At 35.3% G+C, this 16,728-nt stretch overlaps 1 protein-coding gene across 3 annotated transcripts in view; it reads left to right on the top strand.

Annotated features, from left to right (window-relative positions):
• Positions 1 to 16,728, top strand: part of LOC100011567 (guanine nucleotide-binding protein subunit alpha-14) — a 320,344-nt gene that overhangs the window by 287,565 nt on the left and 16,051 nt on the right. For all 3 annotated transcript variants that reach the window (XM_001362344.4, XM_007499012.2, XM_007499013.2), the window contains exon 4: positions 15,502 to 15,630. In XM_001362344.4, coding sequence (XP_001362381.1) covers positions 15,502 to 15,630 — 129 coding nt within the window. The remainder of the gene's footprint in view (positions 1 to 15,501; positions 15,631 to 16,728) is intronic.

Below are 16,728 nucleotides of genomic sequence, written 5' to 3'. Positions count from 1 at the left end.
CATCTTTTTGATCCTTTCTGATTCCAATTCTTCATGGGTTTGTGGAGAGTTTCCTTTTCCTTTGGAAGGTTTCGGAGCATTTGCTTGTGTTTCCCCTTCTATCTCCTCCGTATTTTGTATTTTTGCTCCATAAATGTGTCTAAAGTCACCCCCTTCTTGTTTTTCTTGGAATTTTGAGGCTTTTGTGCTTCTGTGGAGTTTGCCATCTCTATCTGAGTGGGGAGGACTAGTTTTTCTTATCTCTGTCTGGTGTTCAGAGGTTTTAGCCCTAGGCAAATTGTCCGATTCTCCTCAGCTGTTCTGTCTTCCCGGGGAGGCCAGGAATTGCTGGTGTTTCCGTGTTACTACCCTCCTCAGTTCCCTCCGGTTGCTCCTCCATTGCCTTACTTCCATGCTGTGAGCCTGGCTTGGCACTCTCTGTGAGGTTTTTCAGTGCCTTAGCTGGCCAGAAGAGCCTACACTCTGAGGGGGGAGGTGCCGCAGCTTCCCTGAGCTCCAAAGGCTCCTGATAGGATTAACTTTCCCTGGGTTGAACTCAGTATGCCCTGAGGCAGGGACCTTCCATGAGACTCGGATGGAAGGATCCAGCTGGGGGTTACAGGCTCCCCTGTCTCTCTCTGTTTCCCTGCTGTCTGGGTGCCCCCGCAACTGAATCAGGTTGTTTTCAGAAAGCAGCCTTCAGAATAGCTGGCCCTGAGGCTCTGAGGTTCCCTCTGCTGCCTTGGACTCAGCACTCTGGGTTGGGGGAGATGGGTCCTGGTACCTTCCTTCTGCCTACCCCTTAAGTCTGAGTGATCTTGAGTTCTGGCTTTTGGGCAGGGAGGGTGTACCTTTTGGTCCAGGTCCAGGAGGAGGATTCCCGTGGTCTATGCTGTTGTTCATTTTGAATTTCAGTGCCCTAGGAGCATATAGTTTGAGTTCGGAAGGAAAGGGTTTCCGGAGATCTGAACTTTAGCTTTCTCTAAGCTGCCATCTTGACCGGAAGTCCTATCCAAACAGTTTTAAACAGGTTTTGAACAGTTTGAACCTGAGTGGTGAGTTAAACTGTTTTGAAAAGTTTTGAAGCTATATTGGAATAGTTTTTCCATATAAATATTTTATAACTCACAAGTTTTATTTTTACAATGTACTATGTGCTAATGGAAAGAAGGTATAAATTAGTAGGTTGGAGACTATCACAAAATATCACAAAAATTATACGTTGTCACCAAATAGGATTTATACAATGAATGCAAAAATAGTTTAATATAAACAAAACAATCAACATAATTGATCATAGAAATATCAAAAATTTCAAAAATAACATGATAATACACCAATTACTATTAAAACACTGGAAAATATAGGTATAAATGGATTTTTAAAAAAATTATAAGCATTTACCTAAAACCATTAGGAAGTATTATTATAATGGGATTAGGCTAGAGGCCTTCTCCATAGGATCAAGAGTGAAACAAGTATACCCATTATTACCAATATTATTAAATATCCTATTAGAAATACTAGCAATAGCAATAAAAGAAAAGCAAATTTAATTGTTCATTGATAGGTAGAGTCAATATAATTAAAATTACAATCACACTTAAACTAATCTACTTATTCAATGCCATCCCCACTAAACTGCCAAAAATTATATTATTGAACTAGAAAAAATAACAATGAAATTCATTTGGAAGAAGGAAAGATCAAGAATATCAAAGGAATTGATGAAAAAAATGTATAGAAAGGACTAATAGTACCAGATTTTAAACTGTATTATCAAGCAGTAATTATCAAAAAATCTGGTATTGGTTAGGAAATAGAAAGATAGATCTCTAGACCAGAATAGATAGAAATATAACAAACAGTAGTGAAAGGTTTTGTTTTGTTTTTTTAATCTTGTACTTAACAAAAGTATAGACCCAAGTTTTGGGGATAAGATTTTATTATTTGGTAAAAATTGCTGGGAAAATTGGGAAGATGTCTGACAGAAACTAGGTATTGAAATAAAGGTTGATAATATAGATGGAAAGATTTGTATACTTGATGTTTCACAGCTTGGTATATCACTCAAAGACTAAACCTTCAGGTCTGTATAGGCCTGAGAAGAAGCTTGTAAGTTCAAATGCTGTCTGACTATTTTGTAAAAAACACTAATAGATTAATTTATATCCATGTGGAGAGGAAGGATGAGAATGAGGAAGAAGGTGTCCCTCAGCTTAAAAATCTAAATTCTCCACCCAAATACCTCCATGTGCTCCTCACAAAGCCATCTTCATAGGTCTTCCTCTATCTTGTCTCTACACTGGCTATCTATTACAAAACCCCACTAACTACTCTGAGCTAACTGGTCCTCCAATCATTTATAGACAATTTAAAAGTTAATTCAGATAAGATAGCTTGAACTCTTGATGAGTTCACCCTTGTTGGCCAAAGCCAAGGGCCAAGATGGCTGGGCAGCTCTCTCTCACACATAGTCAGGGATTCGGGAGCTTATAGGATCACAGGGAGATGGAAATTGGAGACAGGGATGGAAAGGATCTCAGGAATCTCCGGATAGCTGGAACACAGAATCCTCCAGTTCCCAGGGAATAGGGAAGTCACCTCCTTTAGGCTTAGACCCAATCCCCCAACAGGAAATTACCTCTCCATTCCCCTGGCACGACGGGAACAATGAATATCCAACTGTCTTAGGTATCAAGTTTTATCCCTTCCCCAGATTCTGGAACAGCTCTTTCCATTCTGTGTGTGTGACCAGACACTCTGTTGTAAACCCTTGCCTTTGACCACTTTTGCAAAATCCTACTTTCCTTCGTTCTCCCTTACAGTATAGACCAATAATGTAACACCATTTGCTAAGATAAGATCAAAATGGCTATCTGACCTACACATAAAGGGAGATATCATAAATAAAGAAGAAGAATAGGGAGTATATTAACAATCACATTTATGGATAGGTCAGGAACTTATGATAAATTAGATTGAGAGTATTGTGAGGTATAAAATATACAATTGTGATTAAGTTAAAAAAATTTTTGTACAAATAAAACTAATATAGCCAAGATTAGAAGGAAAGCCATAAGTTGATAAGAGAAATGTAATTCAAAATAGCTCTGAGATTTCTCATACTATCAAATTGGCTAAAGTGATAAAAGGACAAAATGACAAATACTGGAGGCTATGTGGAAAATGGAGACACTAATATACTGTTCTTGGAACTGTGACTTAATCCAACTACTTCAGAAAGCAATCTGGAATTATGTACAAATTGTAAAACTGTGTATACCCTTAGACCTGGCAATGCCATTGTTGGGTCTGTCCCTTAAGAGGATCATCAAAAAAAGGAAAATAACCTATATATTCCAAAATATTTATAGCATCTCTTTGTGGTGGTAAAAATTTAGTAACCTAGGAGATGCTCATCAATTTGGGAATAACTGAACAAGTTTGGCATATGATTGTGAAGAAATATTACTGTGTGTAGGAAGTGATGATCAGGTTAATTTTTTTAAACTTGGAAAAATCTACCTGGAATCATGAAAAGCAAAATAAGTAGAACAAAAAGAATATTCTATAAAGCTACAGAATTCATATTTGAAAAATAACTTGTGAAGGTCTACCTCTAGAGAAAGAACTGATCAATGAAAACTTGAAAGATATAATTTATATCTACCTTTTTTTTTTCAAGAGATGCCTTCTCAAATGTGTGGAGGAGAAGGAAGGAAAGAAATATTTGCAAAGTTTGATGTAAGCAACAAACAAATTAATAAAAAAAATAAATCATTGAAGTTTAATTTAATTCAGAAGTTCTTAAACTTTTTGGCCTAAAGACCCATTTATATACTTAAAAATTATTGAGGACCACATCCCCGAAGCTTTTGTTATATGAGTTGTATCTACTGTTATTTATTATATTACAAATTAATATATCTTAGTATTATTATAAAAATAGTTTGGATCTTATAGAGCCCCTGAAAAGATTTCAGGGTCGGCAAGGTATTCCTAGGACATTCTTCTAAAAGTACTTGAAGATCTCTAGGAAGAGAAATCCAACTTGGGTTGTCTTACTGTTGGACAATTCTAATTGTTAGGCAATTTTTTCTTCACATCAAACTTAAATTGGCATGTTTGTACTTTCTATACATTTTCCTTAGTTCTCTCCTTTAGGTCAAGTAAAAACAAATCTTTTCCATTTACTATCCTTTGCAATTCTTGGAGAAAGTTATAAGCACATCTTTCTTAAGGCTAAATAACTGTAGTTGTTTCAAGCAATCTTGCCTATTCATCTTGGAGTTTCATTTCTCAGTCCAGTTAAATAGAAATTACCTTATTTGTGTGTGTGTGTGTGTGTGTGTGTGTGTGTGCGCGCAGTGTGCAGTGTGTATATGCATGCTGATTTTATAGATTATACCTAAATGTGAAATTGGGAGTGAAAGGGATGTTAAATGCAAGCGGAAAGGATGATGCCAAGAGCAGCTATGGTGGAGTTTTGAGGGGCAGAGCCAGGATGGGAGAGTAAACAGAGCTTTCTAGCCAAGCCTTCCCAACAACTTGAAAATAATGTGTCAAATTGAATTCCAAAGATCATAACCAACAAAAGGTTCAGGTAAGGCATTTGTCCAGCCATGACAATTTAGGTCAGAAAAAGAGGTCTTTAGAATTGGGGTGAGAGCTGCCCAGAAGTACAGCACAGTGGTGGCAATAACAGCAAGAATAGCAGCAGTGGTACAAGGGGAACTCACTTCCAATAAGGTGGGTAAAACCTCAAAGAAGTAATGTAAATTTGACAAAAGCTCAACAAGAATTTCTGGGAGAGCCACAGAAGGAAAAAAATTTAAAATAAAATAAGGTTCGTAGAGGAAAAATTGGGAAAGGAAATGAGAATTACGTAAGAAAATTATGAAAAGAGAATAGTTTGGTAAAGAGGCACAAAATTTTTTGACAAAAATAACTTCTTAAAAAATAGAATTGGCCAAATGGGAAAGGGGATAAAAACCCCACCAAAGAAACAATTTCTTGAAAAATTAGAATTGGTGAAGTGGAAGCCAACAACTCCGTAAGACATCAGACAAAGTCAAAAGAATGAAAAATAGAGGACTGTGAAATATCTCATTGGAAAAATAACTCTCCTAGAAAACAGATTGAGGAGAAATTATTGGGCTATCTGAAAACCATGATCAATAAAACAAGCCTAGACATAATAGTTGTTAAAGGTGATTTAGTGTTAGGGTTGGAGTGACTGGGATTTTACTTAACGCAGCCTAAAGGAATGATCTTCTCAGGCTCAGAGAGCTAAATGGCGTCTCTCTGTCCAAGGCCAGTAGATAACCACTATGGCTCCACTTAAACAATAACAGAGTTTTATTATCAATTGGTGATTTGGATAGGATAAGGTATGTGGGCTGAGGAGTTTCCCTATTACTGATTGAATCTACCTTTGTCCTGCCATCTGACTTTGCATAAAATTGATTCTGTCCTCAGCAAAGCTGAAGCAACGCTATCTTCCTCTGTCTCAATTCTCCCCATCTAATCTGAACTAACCTAGGCTAAATCCACATAGAATATAGACTCTAGAGAAAGTTGCAGATTATAAGTCAGGTGTCAGATGTGACCTAGTCCACCTTGATGAGGCTAAAACCCCACAAGGCAAACTGAGCAGTTCAGGTTACTGTTGCTTGAAATTCCTGCTTGAGACTTCTCCAGATGTAGTATCAGAGTACAGGATCAAAAAATATTCATGAACTGGCTGATTTCTCTCAAGAACAAGTTGGAGGTCAATAGGAGGAAAGAGCTGAGTTTTGGAGATGCTTTCTTCTCCAGAGTCTCAGCCCAACTCCCCATTGGCATTTACTTTTCTCAGAATTCTCACCCCCAGATTCTGAGGGCTTCTCCTCCATTTCCTGGTTCCCTTCTCCCCATCAACTCTGTCTCTTCACTCTGGTTCATTATTTCCTTCCAAAATTCCCCTTGACACAGTTCAAGAATTTATATATGAAATCTTCCTGGATATCTGAGAGTCAGAAAATAGAAACTGAGAGAGCCTCTATATCATCTCTTTAAAAGTCCTCAAATAAAAACTCTTAGGAATATTATAGGCAACTTTCAGAACTTCCAGGTGAAGTAGGAAATACTAAAAATATCCAGAAATAAATAATTCAAATACTATGGAACCACAGTCAAGAACAACACATAAAATTTAGCAGCTACTACAATAAAGAAGCAGAGGGCTTGGTGTATGATATTCCAAAAGGCAAAGAAGCTAGTATTGTACCCAAGGATAACCTAGCCAGCAAAACTGGGTATAATACTGTGGGTGAAAAATAGATATTTAATGAAGTAAAGAACTTCCAGGCATTCTTTAATTGAAAATTTGACATTCAAGCACAAGACTCAAGAAAAGCTTTAAAAATATGTAAACATGAAAGAGAACTCAAAAAAAATATAATAAGGTAAGATGGTTTATATTCCCGAATCAGAAGTTGATACATGTAAACACTAGGAACTTTGTCATCATTGGGACAGTTTGAAGGAGTCCACTTAGATGACATGGGGGTGAGTCTATTTTGTTGGGATGATCTCAAAAGAAAAATGAAAGTATGAAAAAGAGGGATGTACTGGAAAAAAAGGAGGAAGTATTAGGAAGAATGGGAAAGAGGATCTTATATAAAAGTGGTACATAAGGAAAAGTTTTTGCAATGGGGAGGAAATGGAAAGTTAAGTAGACAATGCTTAAAACTCATTCTCATCTGAACTTGTTCAAAGTTGGAGGAATACATACACTGAATTAAGTATGGAAATCTATCTTATCCAACACAGAAGTAGGAGAAGGAACTAAGAAAAGGAGATTGGACAGGTTAATAAGAGGAAAGGCAGATTAAATTAAAAATAGCCTTTTGAAAAAGTACAGCAAGAATGAGAGAGAAAGAGAAGAAAATAGTATGTTAGAAAATACCCTGTTAGCAAAAATAGTTATGGATATGAATGAGATGAACTAACACATAAAATGGAAGTGGATTGCAGAATGGATTAAAGTTCAGAATTCAACAATATTATATTTATAAGAAATATAATAATAAATAACAGAGAGGCATTTGTCCAGCCATGACAAACAGAGAAACACAGAGTAAAATAAAGGACTAGAGCAAAATATGTTATGCTTTAGTTGAAGTAAAATATTCATGGGTAGCAAAAAAACAAAAGCAAAAATAGATCTAATTAAAAGAGCTAATCAGACAATCTGCATTTTGCTAAAATGTACCACCAGCAAGGACATAATGTAAAGACTAAGCATATGCAGCAAATGGCAAAGCACCTAGATTCTTAAAAGAAATGTTAAAAGAATTAAAAGAAGAAATGGTAAAAGTATACTAGTGGATTGATTGGGTTGATCTGATGGAGTAGTTGGATTAAGTCACAGTTCCAAGAACAGTACATTAGTAAAAGAGAGACAGAAAATCAATGAATTGGGTATGCAACTAAAAACTAGTTGAAATCATTAACAACTTTTGTAAAGTTGCAGGATATAAGATAAATCTATATAAATCATTATTATTTCTATGTATTATCCAAAAAACTGCAACAGAAAGAGTTAAAATGAAAATTTTATTTAAAATAACTGCAGATAGCATACAATACCTGGAGTCTACTTTCCAGCATACACACAGGAACTTTATAAACACAATTACAAAAAAGTTTTCAGACAAATGAAGGCAAGTCTAAACAATTAGAGAAATAATTAATTGCTCATGACTAGGCCAAAACTAACACAATAGTGATGACATTTCTAACTCAATTAGTTTACTTATTTAATGCCTTGCCAATCTAATTGCTGAAAATTATTTTGTAGATCTAGAAAAAATAACAGGATTCATCTGGAAGAACAAAAAGTCAAGAATACAAAAGGAATAAATGAAATAAAAAGTGAATCAAGGCAACCTTAGTAACATTCAAACTGTAATACAAAATACTAATCATCAAAAAAAAAAACACACACTAGATAAGAAGGAGAATGGTTAATGACTGGAACATATTAGGTACACAGTATACAGTAATAAGTAAGCATAGACAGTTTTAAATATATATATATATATTTTTTTCCTTGTTTACATGATACATTTTCTTTTCCTCCCCTCCTTCCTTTCCCCTTCCTGGAGCCAAGAAGCAATTCCACTGTGTTATACAAATGTCATCACCTGATACCTATTTCCCATAGGCAGTTTTTAAAATAAACCAAAAGATCCAAGTTTTTGGAGCAATATCTTTATCTGGGAAAATTCTAAAGCAATCTGGCAGAAACTGGGTCTAGAACAACATCTCACACTCTATGCCAAGATAAAGTCAAAATGGGTGGATGATGAAACAAAAAGAGTAATGTCATAAGTAAATTGGGCAACTATGGAAAAAAATACCTGTCAGATCTATGAGTAAGGGAAGAGTTATGTTCAGAAAATATAATGAGCAAAAGATGGTATTACTGAAGAAACAAAAGATTTAATCATCTGTGTTAAAATAAAGATAGACGAAGGCAAACTTGCAAAAGACTTGGGGAAAAAAGCATGCAAGAACCTTGTGGAAGAGACTTTTTGCAAAGGCAGTTGACAACACGCCTGGAACCATTTGGGGTTGCATTCTGGAATGAGAGGGAAGGATAAGTGAGAGGACAGAGAGTCCCAGGGGGCCATTTTGCCTTGGGACTTTGTGAGTGGGAGAGGGGAACTTCCTGTGGCCATTTTTGATCCCTTTAATCCTCAGTTAGAGGGGGTTTGGCTGGACCTACCTGAGGAGATCCAGTAACAATCTGAACTTTGTTCTCATTTTGTGGACCAGCTAGTCAGTTTAGTTAGCTAGAAGGGTTTAGGCAGATAGAGAGAGTAAAACAGAGTAGCCCAACGGTATTGGGACCAAGCAAGTCCTTGTGGATCAGTATCTGAATGGGAGGAGGTAGAATCTGATATCTTAGGGAACTCCTTTTACCCTGGTCCACTACCCATCCTGCTATTTTTAAAGTAAACATCATTATAATATCAAACCACAGTCAGATCTTTTTGTTAACCATTCAGAGGATTGGTGTGGCTGACCCCTGAGCCTACAGATAGGGCAGAACCACTGTTTGGGTCAGCACTGATCCAAACCTAAACCCACACTAAGTTACCTCTATTAGTCGGTTTAACCCCCATTCTTTCATCTGAGCATATCTATTTATTAATGCTTGTCAGTTGCCTAACAGATTGGGAACATGCCCTTTCTCAGCTTAGGGCTAGATCCCCAATACTGGGTGATTTTATACCTTAAAATAGTTAATTGAAAAAATTGAAAAAAGCTAATTAAAAGGAAACAACACAGTATTAGGTAACCCGATTTCTAATTGGAAGAAAGATTAAGTACTTTCCAAGCTGTGAGGGGGAGAGTGAACAGGAACAATTCCCTGAATTCAGGAAGTGTCTCACTACTCTTGAGTATATATAAACAATTAAAGGAACATGGAAACAATAATTGATTGATTACTATGGGGCCAATTTTCAGATAATATGTATGAATTGCTTGAGATGCACAATTAGAAGAAAACTCTCTACATCAATTTTAGAATCTGGCTATGTTTCTTGTCAACATAATGTAGGATCTTGGCTGTTTCCCAGCCATGCAAGACTAGATTCAAATGATACAATAACGTTTCGTCACAATTCTAAAAATTAATAAATGCTTTGCATAAGAACTAAGTGGGACCAATTAAATACAAAGGGAACCAAGCTTTTCCAGAATTGAGTCATAAAATGGAGTTGGTGTGGTTGATTCAATTCATGGTTGCGATTTGAATTTTTTAAAAATATTATTCTTAACATTTGTTTTAAAATTTTTTCAGTTCCAAACTCTTGCTCTCCTTCCAGATCCTCCCCTACCAATTGAGAAGGCTATTGATTATATATAATGCCATGTAAAACATGTTCCTATGGCTCTGCAGCAAAAAATTTTAAAGTAAGAAAAGTAAAGAAAGTAAAAAATGCTTTAATTTGAATTCAGAGTTCATCAGTTCTCTCTCTAGAAAAGAATATCATGAGTTCTTTGGAATTGCCATAGATCACTGTATTGTGATGTCTTTCCGGGTTTTTCTGAAATCAACTTTCTCATCATTTCTTTTATTACAATAGTATTCCATCACCATCACATCATAACTTGTTCAGCCATTCCCCAACATTTGGGCATCCTTTCAATTTTCATTTCTTTGCCATCACAAAAGAGCTGCCATAAATATTTTTATGCTTCCTTTTCCTTTTTCCTTGATCTATTTGGGATACAGATATAGTAGAAGTATTTCTGCATCAAAAGGTATTCACAATTTTCTGGCCCTGTGGATATAGTTACAATTTTCTTCCCAAAAAGTTTAGACCAGCTCACAACTCCAAAAGTGGAGTATTATTTCTATTTTTCCATTTTTCATCCAGCTTTTGTCATTATCATTTTCTGTCATGTTAACCAATCTGATAGGTGTGAAGTGGTATCACAGATTTTTTTCACATTTGCAAATTTGCATTTTTCTAATTATTAGTGACTTAAAGCATATTTTAATAGGACTATATATAGTTTTAATTCCTTCTCAAAATTGCATGTTCATATCCTCTGATCATTTATCAATTGGGGAATGGTTATTATATTTATAAATTTGACTTTGTTCCTTATATATTTGAGAAATGAGGCCATTCCTTATATTCCACTTATGAAAATAAAATAGGGAAGAAGTCAAGAGAGTAACAAGAGGACTCATTAACCATATAATGAGATCAGGGCATTTCTCATCACCTCATCCAATTTTGTCCTACTCTGGATGTATTGTATAGTGAAGAAATAAGGAATGGCCAAATTTATAGCAGTGACTCATCAACCCCACACTCATCTTTATTAGATCTAGGAGTTTTAAGCATACTTTCTACATTCATATTGTTAAAAAATATGTTCTCCAATTTTGCCACATAAAAAATTAATTCTATTTTGAAATCTGTAATTAAGACACCATAGTCTGTGATCCAAGTGATTGGTTTGGGATATTTGTCTCACTGTTCTTTTTAAATTCATAATGGGTTTGATTGGAAAATCATTTGACTTTTCCTTGTGTGCCTACATGTGGCCACTTTGTACTTTTGTGTTTTTTCCCCCAGAGGCTTTGTTTTGTGTGTACATGGACCAAAAGAAGGTAAAGCTCATCTATTATATTTTATGGAAATTTATTCATGTAATGAAAGTTATGGATGATGGACAGGAGAACAGGGAAAGGAAAAAGGAGAGGTATGCCCAAGTGTCCTTAGCAACTACAAAGAAGTAACCAAAAGTCTACTCACAAGTATTTTACTTCCTTTTGAGCCATCATATGAATTAGTCAAAGTGTGCTACTTAATAAATAAGTGAGAAGGGCCAAGGAAGAGGAAAGGAATTCTATACACACAGAATGTTCAAGATAGAATATACCTAACAGTGCTTCTAGTCCAACTTCATTTTGCATATAAGGAAATGAATCCCACACTCAGAGGGTTGAAGTAGATTTGTCTTATAATTTGTCTTAATAATGCCCCTAGCTTCATGGTTCCTCTTTCTCTTTTCTTCCCTTATTTCAGCTTGACAGCAACATAGCCATATATTAAGCTTCATTTTTACCTAGTAATAGCCCATATTCAATTCCCTAAAAATAATTTTCTCTCCTTTCACCTACTAGATTACTGTGCTTCTTTCCCCACTCTCCATCAAAAAAAAAAAAAAAAACTTATGTTCTTTTTTGTTGTTGTTGTTTATGCCTGGTTAATTCTTTGATTTAATTGATTAACTTAATGCAGAATCCAGATAAGCTTCAGTCTTACATAAATGAGGAAACTGAGTCCAGGAAAAAGAAGGCTTTCTTTTTACCCCTAAAGGACATGTAGTGGCACTCAAACCTAGAATTTAGGTCTTTTGGATCTCAGTTAGTACTCTGCATAGTATGCTATTAGGTTAGGCAGATGGATAGTTAGATGTTGTTGATGACGCTGATGACGTTGATGACATTGCTGAGGATGATCTAGATGACATTGACGTTGATGTTTTTGTTGATGATGATGACATTGATGATGTTGATAGTGTTGATGACAGTGTTGATGATGATTGAATTTGGAGTTGGCAATTTTCCTTCCATTTGAACCTTTCTGACCCGTACCACTGTAATGATTAAAATTTTCTTGGAGACTGTCTCCAGCCTCTTTCACCCTTCCATTGTATTGGTCTTCTCCCCCCTCTCCCCATGCTCTTCTTTATGAAAAATAAAATTATCACATTTTATTTCTTTTCTCATTTCTCTTATTATATTTTTTACCCTATATATATATATATATACACACACACACACATTTCCTCCCATACAGTTTGTCACTGTTCCCTTTAAGTATACTTCTTCTAGCTACCTTAATGATGATAACAATTTTTAAGTTACCAATATCATCTTTTCTTATAGGAATATAAATAATTTGAACTTATTGGATCCCTTAAAAAATGTCCCCCTTTCTTTCTTAATTACCTTTTGGTGATTATCCTGAGTTCTGTGCTTGGGCATCAAACTTTCTGTTTAAGTCAGGTCTTTTCTTTATGAATGCTTGGAAGTCTTCTATTTCATTAAATGACCATACTTTCAGTGAAAGGATATAGTCAAGTTTGCTGGGGAGTTAATTCTCAGTTGTAGACCCAGTTCCCTTGCTTTCCAGAATATCATATTCCATGCCTTCCAGTTCTTCAGTGTGGATGCAGCCAGGTCCTATGTTATCCCAACTGTGGTTCCGTGATATCTGAATGGTTTCTTCTTAGCAGTTTGTAGTATCTTTTCCTTGATCTGGTTGTTCTTGATTTTGGCTATATTATTCCTGGACATTGTCAATAGGGGATTAATTGCAGGGGGTGATCTGTGGATTCTTTCAATCTCTTTTCCCTCGTGTTCGAGAATGTTGTAGCAGTTTTCTTGGATAATTTCCTGTAGAATTTTCTTTTTTCTTTTTCATCTGTCATGATTTTCTGGTAGTCCAATAATTCTTAAATCATCTCTTCTGAATCTATTTTTCATATCTATAGTTTTATCAATGAGGTGTTTCATCTTTTCCTCCATTTTTTCATTTTCTTGATTTTGTTTTATAGACTCTTACTGTCTTGTGAAGTCATTTGCCTTTAATTGTTGGATTCTAATTTTTAAAGCCTGATTTTCATTCCTGGCTTTTCAGTCATCTGTTTCTTTCTTATGTGTTTTTCTGTATAGGTCATCTGTTACTTTGCCTCATTTTCAAGCTGGACAATTATGGCTTTCAAGACAGCATTTTCTTGTTTTAGTTCATGTGCATCTGTTTCCAAATGACTTATTTTGGTTTTTAAGGCCTTTTTTCAATTGTCTTCAGCCTCTCTTGTTTTTTTTTAAATGTATTTTGAGTTCTCCCAAAGCCTGAGTCCAATGTGCCGAGTTATGCTTTTTTTGCTTGGTGTTCCTTGGTTCTCCTCTGCTCCATTTTCTCTTTGTTCATTACCTGGATAGAAACGGTGAATTATAATTTTTTTCTGTTGTTTACTCATTTTTTCCTTCTTTTCCATCATTGGCTGTAATCTTGCTCCACTTATTATTTGTTGGATCTGTGAGTTTGGGCTATTATGTCCTGATGGGGCTTTTTCCTTGCTCTGCTGATTTACTAGATTAGGTTTATGGAGTATTAATGAACCCTGAGGTCAGATCTTCCCCAGTTGGCAGAAGAAGCTGAAGGTGTAGGTGAAGGTGGAGGCTGGAGGTAGCTGTGCTTCCCACCCTGTAATTAAGATATTCTGTTGCAGTTGCAGCCTTCCTATTTTGCTTCTTGAATCTCTTATTTAGCTTCATTATGACCTTCAATTTCTTGATTACTCCATATATGCTTAGTCCATTGGTCATGCTCTAATTTTACTTGACTCCATATCTAGTCTTGTCAGACACTTTAATTTATCATTCTTGAATTTCCTCATCAACTTGATCTTTCTTTTTCAAGCCACACAAAAAGACGACAGAAAGTGATCAGTATTACCTCATAAAATGCAACTCACTGGAAGCAAAACATGACTAAGGAAAACTTTGCATGAGGTTCAGATGAGCCCATAGCACACCAAAAATGTTCAAAGATGAAATTGTCCAAAATCTAACAAAAATGGAAAGTGAAATGCATATGCTTTCTATAATGATGAGTTATAGTGGAATCACCTACATTTGGATGCTAACACTTTAGTTCCCAATGTGTTATACAGGGAAGTTGAAATGGAAGTTAATGAAATAAACTCATGAAAAGCAAATGGAGTAAAACAAGGGAGGTGATATAATCTTGAAATGACATTTTATAAGCTATCTCAGGATGAAGAAGATACAGAAAGAATTGTTAATATCAGAGATTGTGTTATTATTATTATTATTATTATTATTATTGTTAGAGATTATCCAAAAGAGGATTGAAATGGCATCAATAATTTACCAACTACATATCTGCTTTCTCAAACTTAAAAATATTTATGAAGATAATGCACAAAGCTGTCCAAGCTATACAAATCATGAGGAGGTCATGGGGAAGAACAAGGTTATCTTGTACCTTATTCTCATCTGGACTGTTCAAAGCAGGGAAAAACACACAGAGTTAGGAATATAAATACATTTCACTCAAAAGGGAAATAGAAGGTGAAGACAGGAGGAATTATAGAGCAGATAGATGAAGGGAGGCATTAGTCCTAAGCAAACAAAAGATTACCAAAAGAGTTATGACTCTTTTTGAGGTAGCAAAGAATGGGAATCTCATGTAGTACCTATAAGTTGGGAAATAACTAACTCTGGTGGAATATTATGCTTTAAGACATAATAAATGGGTTGATTTCAGAGAAACTCAAGAAGAGTTAAATGAACAGCTGCAGAATGAAGTGAACAGAACTAAGAGGACACTTACTTAGTAACAATATAGAAAAATTAAAAAATCTTTGAAGGAATTGGGAACTCTGAGCACTATAATATTCAACCATAGTTCCACAAGCCTAATGATTAAACATGGCTCCCTCTTCCTTATAGAGGTGAAAAACTCAAGAAGTGTCAAACAAGACACAAACACAATTCATGAATACATGGATTCACATGTATGTATAAAATTTATATGTATAAATTTGTAATATTTTATATACATATTATATTTTTTAATCAGTAAAAATATACCCACTCACCTTTCTACCCTTACCCTGCCCTTTTAATGAATAAGATATCGATTTAGACAAATGGGATAGTAGGCCCTTAAGAAATGGTTGTTAAGATCGCATAGAACTGCCTAGAACTCAAAAAGAACAAACTGAGTTTGTATATTTGCATATTCTCTCAAAGGTTGACTATCTTATATTTCCGAAAGGCATTTGAAGGGTTGAGTCTAAATGCACTTTTTTAGTTCTATGTTTTATAGAAGGATATATTTGTTTAGTAGGAAGTTGCTTGGTATTCCTTGAAAATATATTTCAACTCAACTATATTTAATCTTACAGTTACCTGAGCGATATCGATCGAATTGCCATGCCATCATTTGTGCCAACACAACAGGATGTTCTCCGTGTCCGAGTGCCTACAACTGGAATTATTGAATATCCCTTTGATTTAGAAAATATCATCTTTCGGTAAGATTGTGACCTTAACTGAGTAGCCTGTTAAGAATTTGTAAATGCCACTGGCAGTTTTCTAAAATGGTGTCCAAGAACATGAAACTCATTAATGTTCCCTAAAGTGTTTTATAAGCTTAGGATAATATTTACAGCATCTCTGGATCATAAATTTAAAGCAGGAAGGGTCTTAGAGGAATTAAATCTCTCTCATTTTCCATTTGTTTGAGGTGGGATTTGAAGCTAACACTTCCTGATTCTAATAGGTCCATTGTTCTATCTACTGTATTGTATTGCCTTAGTGCCCTCCCTTATCAATCAAGGAAGTAGGGACTGCGAGATTTGCCATAAGATGATTTCAAAATGAGGCAGGATTTGTGAAGGCCTTGAGGAATAGAACTCACTTTCCTATTGTTAGTTATATTTCCTTTTTTTGTAAATAGTATCAACTACCCCAGTACTAGAAGCTGTTATTTCTTTGAATTCTTTGACAGCTGATACTTTCCCTCATTTAGGGAAAAGACAACATTCCTTTCCTAAATACATCATTGTTCTCTTTTTTCCTCCTCAAACTTTTCTGATTTGCCTTCTTTCCCTAGTCTAGCTGTTTCCAAGAACAAAATTTGAGGCACTGTGGTACAATGAAAGAAGTATTATATTTAGGAGGGGTAATAGGTTCAAATACTGCCTCTGAAATAGCATTAAAATGTATCAAATTCTTCAATGTTCTGAGATGAAAGTTCAGCTGATTATGAGTAAAATAAAGTTGTCAGTGATTTTTAGCAATGAAAACAGAGAAACCAAGTTGTAGCAAAACGGGATGAGAGAATGTATGTGATTTATTTTAGTAGGATAAATTGTACACCTCACACAGATAAAAGTACATGTATAATAAGCTTCCCTCCCCTTCCCCCGGCCCAAAAAAATCCACCTCAAATTTTAGAAAGTTCTAACTCTGTCACTTATTCCTGTGTGACCTTCAACAAATCACTCATCTTCCCTTGTTCTCAGTTCCCTCAACTCTAAAATGATGTTGTGACTAGTTGACCTGTGAGGTCCCTTCTAGCTCTAGAAACCATGATTCTATGATCAGAATTTTATTCCATATTCCAGATT

This window comes from Monodelphis domestica, chromosome 7 (assembly GCF_027887165.1).
Source record: "Monodelphis domestica isolate mMonDom1 chromosome 7, mMonDom1.pri, whole genome shotgun sequence".
NCBI classification, from domain to species: domain Eukaryota; kingdom Metazoa; phylum Chordata; class Mammalia; order Didelphimorphia; family Didelphidae; genus Monodelphis; species Monodelphis domestica.
The sequence above is the reverse complement of the archived record's forward strand: the minus strand, read 5'-3'. Positions and strand labels throughout refer to the sequence as shown.